The sequence below is a fragment of the Pteropus vampyrus genome, unplaced genomic scaffold (assembly GCF_000151845.1).
Source record: "Pteropus vampyrus isolate Shadow unplaced genomic scaffold, Pvam_2.0 Scaffold74, whole genome shotgun sequence".
NCBI classification, from domain to species: Eukaryota; Metazoa; Chordata; class Mammalia; order Chiroptera; family Pteropodidae; genus Pteropus; species Pteropus vampyrus.
This window is the reverse complement of record NW_011888855.1, coordinates 5,209,585-5,222,600: the sequence shown is the minus strand read 5'-3', so window position 1 is coordinate 5,222,600 and position 13,016 is coordinate 5,209,585. Positions and strand designations below refer to the sequence as shown.

At 45.7% G+C, this 13,016-nt stretch overlaps 1 protein-coding gene across 1 annotated transcript in view; it reads left to right on the top strand.

Moving 5' to 3' along the window:
- The window catches only part of FSTL4 (follistatin like 4), a 362,076-nt gene that overhangs the window by 12,663 nt on the left and 336,397 nt on the right, over positions 1 to 13,016 (top strand). Inside the window, exon 2 of the mRNA XM_011362303.1 lies at positions 12,303 to 12,336. Coding sequence (XP_011360605.1) covers positions 12,303 to 12,336 — 34 coding nt within the window. The remainder of the gene's footprint in view (positions 1 to 12,302; positions 12,337 to 13,016) is intronic.

Here is a 13,016-nt window from a genome sequence, read left to right as displayed (position 1 = left end):
GACAGGTCCCCATATGAGAGGTGACATTCAGGGGTCCTGAGCAGAGCCTCTGGGTGCAGGCCTGGGAGCTGTAGTGAAGGAGAGGGGAGCAGGTTCATGTGGGGGGAGGGGGCTGCTGAGATGGAGGAGCCCACCCCTAACCTCCCAGAGAGCACCCCGAGCACCATGAGCTGTTTTTTAGAAGTGCTCCCATTTTATGGCGTTAAGCTTTCTGATCCTCAGAGCTGGAGTCGGGGTAGGAGGGCCTGCCTACGTGGTCTTAAACCTTTGCTCTTCTGCTTTGCCTGCCCACCTTCTCTACCTGTCTCACTGGGATCCTCCCTACACTAACCTGGCCCATCTGCATCTGGGCAGCTTAGAAGGCTAGCTTAAACCTTCCAAAGACAGGCAGGCTGTAAAGTGCACTTGACCTCCGGGGACTGACACATCTCACAGGTCATCACCCTGACCCTCCTGCCCCCCTAGTGCCAGTGTCCCGGCACCCAGGGCTTGTGTCCGCACTCTGCACACCAAATTGACTAAAGGGGAAGAGATTTCGGGGTTTGGACATGGCTCTGTGACTCCAGAGTCACGTATCCTGTGGCTGCAGGAAGCTCAGTGCAGCTGCTTTGAGGATTAGCTGGAATTGTTCTTGGAAAGAAAGAAAGGGCTACATGGGAGGTGAGTCATGGCTTTACCAGATGTCTCTTCTTCGAGGGTCTGCCACCCGGTGGACTCCGTGAGCAGCATCGCACTTGAGCTGTTGTGAGCTAATTAGGCCAGTCATCATGGAAGACAAGATGTGATAGGTGCTCCCACAGTTATGGGACTGAGCTTTGCTCCCAGCCAGGTGCAGAGTCTTGTTGCATTAGAAACTTGGTTTTTGCTATGATGTCTATTTACGCTCACCCAAGAGTTAGGGAGTGTTAGGGAACCAGGGATTCCTCAAGGGTGGGGATACCAGGGGAGGGTAGACCCTGGAGCTCAGGGCTGGGAATCTGAATGATGCTTCTCATCCTTACCTTATAGGAATAAAGAGGAGATTCCTGGTAGAAATTCTGATTCCTGATATAGAATTCTTTGAATTCCATAGCTATGAATGATGATATAACATCAATAAACAAAGCTTTAAGTGGATTACTTCATTGATTCTCATAACGATTCTATGAGATACATTAACTTGCTGATTTTACATGTGTGGAAACCGAGACTTCAAGATGTCAGGTGAGCTGGTCGAGGTCTCCCGTGGCGAAGTTGGGGCTTGCACCCGGCATTATTACTGTCCCTCTTGTGCTCCTGGCCACCACACTGTGCTTTTACTGCCTCCCCCTCATATTTTGAGGCTAAGGAAAGGATACTTAATGACACTGAGCTTTGAAGGCTAAAGCAGACCCTTTTGAATCAGGTAAGGCCTCCCCATTTCTCAAAGGGCAGCAGGGCTTGAGGCCACCTCCTGACCTTCCCTGTGGGGAGTGGCATAGCACAACCGCCCCTGTCACACTGGGCTCACCAACACACACACCTCTCTTTTATCTCCTCCCACCATGGGGAAGGGACTGCAGGGCGGGCTTCGCTCTCATGAGAATTAACACCCTTTCAGCTATTTCATTCCAGTTCTTTAAGGGGATATGGTGGGGACTTTGCAGCCACTGTCTTGTGGGTCTCTGAGCATCTACTCTCATGAAGGGCATGGTCTGGCCAGGCCCACAGCTGTGACTGAGCATGTGGGAAGGTGGGTGTCTGGGTTCTGGGCGGAGGCCAAAGCGTGATGATGTGGGCTGGTCTCTGTCTGTGCTTCGAAGAACTGGCCTTGGGGAGTTCTGAAGAGTTAAGGAGAGTGGCTCTGGGACCTTGATCTCAGGAAGGAGGCCCGATTCCCAGCATCAGGGTGGTTTCTGTTAGACAAAGGTTTTTGGAGGGTCAAGTTGTCCAGTGGGAAGTGTTGGTGTTTGCTCACAATTCCACCAGCCCCTGGAAGAAAGCAAGATGGTCAGTGATGGTTATAGCCAGAGGCAAGCCCTGTCTGCTCCCTCTGTGGAGGGGCTGTCACGGAGCGGGGCTTCTCCTCTCCAGAGTTAGGAGTGGTCGGGCAGCCCCAGGCTCATGGGCACAAAGTTTGACGATGCTATGGTAGTGGAAAGTGGCTTTTTCTGAGATACGCCTACCTTTTCCAGGTAGGTGAGCACACCAGGAGGTTGCAGCCCACACCCCACGGAATGGCCAGGGCTGGCGAGTGGTCAGGGCTGCCCATGGGCGAGGAAGGAAGGGCAGCTCCGTGGGCAGAGCAGCATGTGCAAAGTGCCCACTCTGCAGAACCCCGAGGGGAAGGAATCCCAGTGTATAAGTGTGCTGGAGCCAGTGGGCCAATGGGCAGCCCCGAAGGGTGAGAGAGAGTCACCGATGACAGCCTGGAGTGTGCAGAGAAGCGGCATGAGGGGACAGCTCTGGCCGGGAGTTGATGCTTCACGGTTCACACTGTATCAACTAATGGAGCCTTGCCCCTGCCCTGTCTCTCTCTCTCATTGCCCACTGGCCACAGCAGAACTCCGGCCCCGCCCCCACTCCAGGGGCCCTGAAACATTGATGAGCACCCCTTCCATTCAGGGCACTGTGCCCCATGCTGAGGGCAAAGTGATAAATGACAGTCCCCAAGATGCTGTCTGTGGGTGGAAACTGGTAAGCTCCAGTGATCATTAAACACTGGATGTTCTTTGCACATCTTCTCTGTCAGTTGTCCCCAAAGTCTCATAGACACTACCCTGAATCCCACCTTAGAGCTGAGGAAACTGAAGCTCCTAGAGGTGAACACCTTGCAGCTGGTGACCCAGTGTGCCAGGGGCCCGGATGAGCACCTTCCTGGCTGCACAGAGCCAGCTGCCCCATTCTCCCATCACTAATGGAGCCTTTCCCCTGCCCTGTCTCAGTTCTGGGTGCTGAGCCTGCCCTTCTTACCTGTACCCAGTGGCTGCTGAGATGGCATCAGTCTCTGTAGAAAGATAGCACGGTCCTGCCTGAGCACCCTGCCCCACCGCCCCCATCTTCACCAGTCCTGGCCAAGAAAAAGAACCTGGTCCCCTTGTGCACAGTTTCTATGCTTGAGACACCAAGTAGCTCCTGGCTGAGCCCTGCCAGCACCTACGTGAGCCATGGTGGCTGATCAGAGGCTACTCAGCACCATAGTAAGTGGCAGTGATGTGTGGAGTGAGAACCTAGTTTGGGGGGAGAGAGGTTATGTGATACTTGGTTTGCTCAGTGGTTCCCCAATGTGTCCTCATGTCGAATTACCTGACAGCTTCAAAAAAAAATACTGATGCCTGTGTCTCAGCCCTAGAGATTGTGATTGAACTGGTCTGGGGCATGGCTTGGGCTCTGACCTGTTTAAAAGATTCCTGTTTGGGAAGCCCTGGCTTAGCCTAGGGAAGCAGTGCTGACCAAACCCTCGCTTCCCTCACTGTTGTCCTTCTCAGCAACTGCCCTTCAGGGGGAGATAAGATTCAGGCTGTTGGGGACACAGCTTCCATGTGCTTTGCCCCAAGCCCAAGGCCCCTCTGGTAGGGGTGGGTGACTCAGGCTGGCCTGGGCCCTGAGGGCAGGCATTTCTCCAGTGAGGAGTGAGATTTAGTGTTCTTCGCACACTCCTTCCCCCATTCTCAGCAACCATCTCAGAGGCACTGCCCTGAATCTTGTCTTACAGCTGAGCAAACTGAAGTTCATGGATCTTACCCCCTAAGGAGCAGGGGAAGGACAAGGGAAAAAACTTGGTTTTACCTGGGACTCTTGGGTGGACTGGCTACTCAGTAAGTAGCAACTCACCTATGCTAGCCATTGGGTACCTTTCTCCTTTTTTGACTCCGTTATAAAAGAAAATTGAAAAAGAGCTTTATTGTGCCTTAAAGGCTTTTAAATTATATATAACTCACTTAATTTAAACTACTTTAAGTTCCATTTTTAATATAAATTTTATGGTGGTATAATGGAAGTGCCTTCTAATTAAAGTGTTTGGGGATTTATTTCCCTGTACAAAAGCAGATGCCTGTGGGAGTCCAGGCCAGTTACTTATTCAGACAACAACCAAAAATTACCAAGTACTGAGTGGAAAGCAGGGTGGCGATGGTTCGTGGGGGTAAGTAGGTGTCAGCAGTTCCCATGGGGCTGTGAAGATCGAACGAGCCGGGTGTGGTGAGGGTTGCTGCCATGGCGATGCCCACTGCCATTTCTGGGGCCACAGCTGCTTCCACTGCCAGCTCTCACTGCTGGTGCCACACGGTGGAGAGGGGGGCTTTAGGGGCAACTGAGCAGGACAAGGTCACGCTCCAAGGGGACAGGTCTCTGGAGGGGCCCTCCGTACCACCTTATCTGAAGTAGGAAACCCTTTCCCACTGTCATTCTGTCCCCCTTCCCTATTTTATTTTTGACCAAGGCACTTCTTACTATGTATGTTCCTTAAGTTTCATTTGCTTGTTTGTTGTCTCCCACATGAGATCAAAAGCTTCCTGGGGACAGAGGCTGTGGTTGTCTTGGTACTTCTGTATCCCCAGGGTAGTAAATACTTATTGAATGAACTAACACATGAAGACGTGAAGGGACGAACAAATGCATGGTCAAGAGACCAATCAGGAGCTCTGCTGAGAGCCCCAGGTGAGATGCTGAGTGTCTTGTGGATTATCAAGTAGGTGCACATAGCAGAATAAGGCCTGACAAAAATGCATCCGCAAAGCCAGCCCCTCTCTCCGCCCCCCAGGCTGGAAATTATAAAAGAGGAAATGAAGAGGAGGCTGAGGACATGTCCAGGAGGCCGAGGCACCTGGAGAGCAGAGGGGCCGCTGACCCAGCAGGAGGATTGGAGGGGAGGGACATGTTTCTGGGCAAGAGGAGAGATTCTGGCTGGGAAGCTTGGATTAAGGGGTTTCCACATGTCCCTCTTGGGGGAAGAATGCATGCCTGTCCTTAGACATTGGCCACTTTAGGTAGTTCTGCTTTATTCCTATCAGACACCGCCCCACCCCACCCTGGCCTGCTGCCTAAGCTCCCTCTTCCCCTCCTCCCTTCCCCTTTTCCAAGGAGACTCTAGAACTGCATCTTTAGGATACATTATCTGTATCTGTAACCCCCGCCCATTCCGTGCACAAAAACAAGATTGAAAAATAGACTCAGACACAAAGACTGTGCTGGAAGGCAGCCTTTCTTCCTTTTTTGTCTTGTAATTTTCTAGACACAGGTTGTCCTAAATCTCATCTTGGGCTTACAGCTGGCAGGAAGAAAAAAAGCAGCAGGTTCAAATATCATGTTAAGCACGTCGATGCTGTGTTACATTGTCTCTAGTATACAGGAAGGTATAATGAATAATTAAAAAGTAAAACTATCCGCTTTCTTCCTAGGGGCCATCTGTCCTCCCCCAACACCCACAAGATGGTCTCAATTTTCTTAGGGCATGTGGTCTGCTGGAACAAGCCAGCGCAGGGGAGATGCTTATTTGGCCAGACAACTAGGGACATGAGGCTTCCCGGAATGAAGAAGCCATCATAAGGTGTCCCTGTTTGGTGGAAACTTACCTAAAAAAGGAAAAGTACAGGAAGTCAGGCTTCAGTGACAGTCGGTGTGTTCCAGGAGCCTCGAGGAGAACCTCATTCACCCTGTCCTCTTGCCAGGAGATCACAGAATAATCCAATTGCATTATTGCAATAAAGTTGTTTAGGACCTCTAATTAGGACTTATAACCTGCCAGGGCTTCTGCTGGGGTAAGAGATGAATGAGGTGTGGACTGTTGTCAGAGAGACAGACGCTACTCTAGTAATGACAATCCAGTGTGACCCTCACTTGTTTGGTTAAGCAGCTGGGCACGCAGTGTGCTGGGCGAGCCCCACTTTGTCGCTGGAGGTGACTGTTAGTGCAGTGGTCCCTCGGGTGCCAATTTGGAGCCCGAGCCACTGTCAGGGTGGTCTGGCACACCCTGATTGCTTATTCTGAGGCAGAGATGTGGGTTACTTTCCAAATCAGAAAGTTAATTAGTTTTTAATTTATTGGGTTGTCAGAGAGAGAAAACTGGAAAGTGTCCTCTTTTCTTCCTGGTCTCTTAATCTGGCTATGGGCAGGCAATTGCGTTTAACGAGGTAGAGGGATCCGTTGGTCACCGACGTTTATTCCATCAAGTGTCATTTTAATGTTTATTATATTGTTGCTTTGGTAGATTTGCCACAGAAGGCTGCCTTAAATTCAGAGCCAACTTTTTAAGTTGCAAAAACATAACCTTCACATATAGCTTTAAATAATATTTAGAATTTAAAATCTCAATATTCTATTCATTCTTTACTTTTAAAAAAAGAAAATTAACATCTGAATTATCTTAATTTCTGAAGGCCTGACAAATATCCTCGTACTCTCTTTCCTATCTGGTTTCTTGTAATCACTATTAGTATCTTTTTTCTTTAGAGTAGCACAGATTTCTCTAGCCTGGCCACCTCTGCCCCCTGTTAGAAAGCACTAGGCAGTATTTCTTGTGGGACCACGTCCATGTTTCCAATGTGCCCTGGCCCGGCCGTCTGGTCTGCCCATTTTACAGGGAGGAAACTGGGGTGGGGGGTGTCTGGGTGGCTCTCTCAGGGCTGCAGCTGGTGGAGCACTTACTGATAAAGTTGGGTCCTTCAGACTTGGAGGCTGTGAGGGGCTTATTTCGCAGTACCCTTCAGAGACCTGATGAAATCGACGTGTACCTCAGGGAGGCTATTGGTAGGTTCATAACTGATTTTTTTTTTAAACATTTGACTTACACCTCAATTGTAAAGTGATCACTGAAATTTTTTTCAAAATCATCCATATGCAGTCTCTCCCTTTTGTCTTGATAAACCTTACCTTAAACTCTCGGGTCCTCTGTAAACATCAGTTACACTGATCCATTTCTTATTGGATAGGAAATAGAAGGGACACAGATCTTGCTCTCGTATCAGCCATGTTTCAGCTCCAAAGTGTTGGAGAAGGTTACTTCCTTTGCCTGGCACCCTTTCCTTTGCCTAATCCCCTAACCACCCTTGGTCCCCCAAAGAAAAGCAGCAAGGCCTCCCCTGATTGGGCAGGTCATGGGAGGGGCTGGTTGGAAGGCGGAAGTGACCTGCTGTGCCCAACTTCCTTAGCTGCCTAAGCATCTTGAGTTTTAGTCATGCCTGTGCCTCTCCTGCCTTCAACATGCCTTTAAGGCATTAAGCTAATCTACCAGAGAGGACACTCTTCTCTACCCCAGAGGACTCAGGCTGTCCTCTCTGACTTCTTGACTAGGTGGCATTTCTCAAGAGCCAGCACCTCCTTGTTGGTATTTTCCTTGAGCACTTGCCACCGGCTCCATGAGATAGGAGGAAGCAGAACCCTCTCCCCGACCTCCCCTGAACATCCTGTTAATAGCAGGATTATTCACTTGGCTCTCAAACTAGCCCTTGAGTGTAGGGTTAATCCCCTAACCATCTCTTCATCTGGCTTTGAAGGCTCAGACATGATGTGCTGCAAAATCTAACAACAGGAAGAAGATTTTCCTTCTGCCTTTACCTGAATGATACGAATGAGATAAAGTGTCCAAAATGCTTGGTGTGTGCTCAGTAAATGGGAGCCAGTAATGGAATACATGCCAAATAAGGCATTGCTCTATTTAGCTGTATCCTGTCAGTCCAAGTGAAGGTTTTAATTGTAGAATAGTGTCTTGCTAGCAAAAAATGAATGTGGTTAGAGTCAAGTTTTTAAAATTCAAATGAATGAATGAAAAATTGCAAGAAAGATTATTAAAGAAGCATTAGTTTTAAGAGCATCTCAGTTATGAAAACCTTAGAATTTGGTTGTCAGAATGTCAGTATTGATTAGTACTATTAAGCAAAGCTTCCATCTCTCTTGTACCAAATGGTTTATAAATCAAATACATGGGCTTCCTTTGTAGCTTCTTCAGGCACTTGAGGCTTGGGGAGCTCTGAAGCAGGGGCATTCTATGCCTCTCTGAGGCTGGACTGAGTTACCAGTGGTCCTGAGCTGACCATCAGGACACTGGCAGGAGTTGAGGCCAGCAGCTGCCCACCTCAGGAGGTTGTGCCCCTTCTGTGCCAGGCTCACCTCTGCTTTGTCTACACAGACCTGGCCACACTGAGCTCCTTTCAGCTTATTGTTTTCCTGGCATTCTTTTTTTAATGGTGGTTGCTTTTAACTCCTCTCTTTCTAACCTACTGAGCCATCATTTTCCCAGAAGCCACTGAATCTCGTATAATTTCAAGGGACAGACTTAAGACAGCCTCCAACCAAGGATGGCTGGATACATGGATGAGGACGTGTGATTCTGGTCTGTGGCCAGCCTCCACCACCTTTTTCCTGAGCCTCACACCCAGCCTAAAATTTGGAGTACACCTAAAACGGAAGTGAGAGGGATGCAGGGATGGAATCTGAGGATCCTCATTCATACTCTTTCAGCAACTCTCAAACTGTTTTTTGGTAGCTGAAAATCTGTAATCGATTTTTGAATTATGAAAAATATTACTCAGCACTCACATTATATTGATTCAAAAATAAAGATTATGCAGTTCAACTGCACAGTAAAATACAGCTTTATGGAATGATAATTTTTTACTTAAGTTCTTCTACATTATAGTGGAAGATAATGGATTCAGGAAGAGCACAATGAGGAATAAAGCTGTTGTATTGTATTGGTTAAATGACATTTAAAATGATTTGGCTGTCAAATTCATGGAAAGGTTATGAACAGTGAATGAAAAATCTAAAATTAATTCCCTACTTCAAGAAAGTGTGATTTATACCATAATAAAATTAGATTTTTAGTTAAAGAAATTTAGTCATTCAATAATGCCCATGCGCTAAGTCTCATTTATAGCCATTGGGTTTGAAGCTTCTGCAACAAATAATTTTTTTCCTTAGGCAATGCACCTGGGGCCCTGGTGTCATTTATGTCAGTGAATTTTGTCCTGTATAGTTCTGTAACAGATTTTGGGGGGTTGAATTTCAGGTACTGGAATGACAGATTTTTAGCCTCAATATTTGATGGAGCCATTGAACTCATTTGCCTTCCGCAGATGATCTTGCCATTTCTCTCCCTTAGCTATCTTCATTAATAACAATAGTGTTGATGACAGCCACCATTTGAGGACGGCTATTTGCCAACCACTGTGCTCAGCATGTTGTAGGCTTATTATTTCCCTTAACCAGCACAACTACTCTGTGTGGAAGGTGCCATTACTGCCTTATTTTACAGATGAACAAACTGAGGTTTAAGAAGGTGGAACCACTCAGTGAAGGGGGCAGAGGTACAGCCGGCGGGAATGAGCCAAGATCCAGTCCAGATCCATCCGACTTCAGAGCCCCAACTTTTAATCCCTGTCATGTGTCTCATGAATATTCATTGAGTATTAGCTTTGAGGCAGCAGAGTGTAGTGGCAGGATTTCTGAGACTTAAGTCTGGCCCCAACTTGGCCATTTACTATTCGTGTGACAGACACTCAGCAAGCTGCAGCCTCCGCTCAGTAGAACCTTACTCATCTGTAAATTAGGGAGTATGATCCATTCCCCCTCTTCAACAAGCTTCTCTTATGTACTGTTGGGTATTTTATTTTTTTAATTTATACCGAAGCATATAAAATATATAGGAAAGTGCACACATCTTCAGGGTAGCACTCAATGAATTTTTACAAAGTGAATACACACATGTAACTACCAGCAATATCATAATTTAGAACATTCTCAGCACCCCAAAAACCACTTTCGTGGCCCCTCGGGTCATTATTTTCCCAAAAGTGATCGCCAATCTATCACTAGATATTGCTTTTGTTTGTTTCTGAAATCTGTAAAAACAAAACCCTATGAATTGTATTCTTTCATATCTGCCTTCTCTCACTCGACATTACATCTGTAAGATTTATCCAAGTTATTACACATTTCAGAGTCTGTTCTGCATTACTGTGCACTTGTATGCTGTATGGATATGCCAATCTTTATCCGTTCTACTGTCAGTGGACATTTGGGTTGTTCCCCGTCCTTGGCTATTACCCATCATGCTGCGATCAGCATTCTCATACATGTGTTTTGGTGCTCATGTGAACGAAGTCATGTTAGACATTTACCTGGCAGAGGAATTGTTGGGTCACAAAGACAGAAATCATGGCAGTTATTTTAATAGAATTTAAGATAGGGAATTGGCTAAACAGATATTAAAGGGTTAAAAATCCCAAAAGGAACCACTGAGATAATCAAGAGCAGTAACTGCAGGAAGCAGCTCTCATCTCAGGGGAAGGAGCCCTGTAAACCTGAGGCTCAGACCAGTGAGGAAAGTACTGCTGGTGCTCGTTCTTCTAAGAGTGTGAGAATTATAATTGCTCCACATTTTCATAAACATTTGGTATTATCAGTCCCCTCTCCCAACCCCCGGGGTGTATGTATAGCAGTATTTTATTGTGTTTTTAACTTGGGAAGTTCCTATTCGAGTCTTTTGCTCATTTTTCAGTTAGGTTATTTGTATTTGTGTTTGCCAAAAGTATTTTCTCTATTCCAGATGAGTGCTTTGTCACATATACATATATATTGCAAATATATTCCCAAATTATTTAAAATACCATGTCGTTAAATAAGAAGATATGTTATACAGATATTAGCTTTCTCTAAGTTAATTTATAAATTTTATGCGGTTGCAATCAAACTTCCATAAAGTTCTTTCTAGAGCTGTAAAATTTGATTATGAATTGTTCCTGTTACACAAACACTAGTTATTTCCTGAGGCAGGGAGCTGAGGAGCTGCGTGGGAGGAATTGCATTTGCCTTGTGCATGGTGTGCTTCATGGCTTTCATATCTCTCCCTGCGCTTAACACTCTCCATGCTCCCTCCTCTGAACCCTGAGCCGGCGAGTGACCCTTCAGGAACCAGCATTCCAGAAGCTCATTTGGTTAATCGTGCCGGGCTGATGGGCTGCTGGCCTATGACATGTATCTTCTACTGGCCTCCAGTTGGGCTTTTGACTCGCTACAGAGGTGGCAGTAAGAGAGAGTAATTTGGGGAGGACAAACTTCTCAATGCCTCCTCTGTCTTCTGTCTAATATTGCCTCCTCCTCTTGACCCCAAAACGATGCTAGACAAGGATGCTAAGGTAAGAAAGGCAATGTCATTTGTTTAAAAACTGTAGGTGCTGAACCGTCTTGTTGGCTGTGATGGTGAAGGGTTGGCCCAAGTTTGGCGTTTTATCTCTTCTTCAGTTGCTAGTACAGATTTTCAGCTCACTCTCAATATTAGGCTTTTTATCCTCAACTGGTCATTTATGATGAATCGTAGATACTTTTTATTAGTTATAAAACTAAAATAAATGTTTCCAATCTTTTCCCCCTGTTACTTCTCATTGGGCCTTTTCCTCCTCCCTAAGCGTGCTCTGTGCTCTTCTCGTACCCTATCTTTTCTTAAGCCATTCCCTCTTCCTGGTGCACCCTCCCTTCCTTATTCCTGTCTGAAATCCTGCCCATTGTTCAGGGCTATTTTGAAAAGTTCTTTAAAAAAACTCTTTTCCTTATATTCCCCCCTGAATGTGAATGGACTGGTATTTATCAAGGCAAAAATCACCCTTTTATTTCTCAGTAATTTGTGTTTGCTCTGTAGCCTCCTGTTCAACTGTGAATATCTTCAGTGCAGGAGCTTTGTTTTACCCATGTAGCTTCTGAAACACTTTGATTATTGCCCTGTACGTAGTAAGAAAATGAGATGAAATGAAAGAAAACTGAGGGCTTAATTGATCAGTGACATGGACTGGCTATCCATATTGTCTGTTAGGTCCTATCCTTTGGAAATTAGTAAGTTGAGTGTAATCAATCACCAGATCATACCAGTGACCTACATAGGAGCAATACTGGTCTTCATCATGGCACTACTAATCAGAACCTGCTGCTGGTCAGATAATTCTGGCCCTTGTCTACTCACAGTGACTCCAGGCCCTATGAACACCTGTAGTCTAGGTAGAGGGTGGGGGCATCATTCTGGAACGAGGTCTTCCTTAACACTTGGCACCACCCAGATTCCACATAAGGAAGACTGTGAGAGTTGATTTTGCTCATTACAAGCTGCATGGTTAACAATATTTTCTTTTTTCCTAAGCCTCCAAAGCAACAAGTTGTTTACATTTACAGATGTGTGTACATATCTGTATATATAAACTCTCTACATAAGTAGAGAGTTTAGTAGACCCAGCATTGATGAATGTCATGTTTTTATGACATGGTTCATGAATAAACGGCTACCAAGAGGTGAGATGTTTGCTGATATCTGTGCACATGAGTTATTCTTCAAAATCACAGTCTTTATTTTCTTTCAGGAATCCAGAAGCTTCGAAGTCACAAGAAGAGAAGGTAGGGAAAATGCATTCATACTCATTTCATCCTCAGTGTTGATATCTTGGAAATACTTTGTTGAAGCTAAGATGAACTTCAGACTATGGGTGGCCTGTTCTCAAAATTTCATGTGGCCTTTTCTGGGTGCTGACCATCTGGCACTTGGGTTCTAAGGACTGCAAGAAGTGAAAGCCAGGTTTGCTTGTGAGAACATGTCTTCTGCCTTAAGTACAAGAAGTGGGGTCTGGAGAACTGGCTCCTTCCTGAGCATGTGTACAGTCTCTCACATTAAGCCCCATTTTGAGCAAAGTTTGATGTCATTTAGTTTCACCCAACAAAAACAGCATCAACAATAAGATAATGATTTCCAATTTGAGGTATTTCAATGTATGGGAAAAGATGCCACTGTGAAAAAATATTTTTGATTAGATTTTTACAGCTTTAGCTAAGCTGAAATAGAATTAACCAGTTAATCTCCCTTTTGAAACAATTCCATTGTGTTCTATTTTCCTCACTAGAGTTCCTCTAGCACATTTGTTTTCTAGTCTCTGAGGTAAGTATATATGGGTGGTAATTTCTGAAACCTTTTAGTGGAAATTGAAGTTTCCCTTATTCGCTTGCGGTAATACCTAGTCTCTAATAAGAGGATGTCTTTTGTGTGAGTTATGAAATTATCACCAATAGTCCCTTTATTGCAG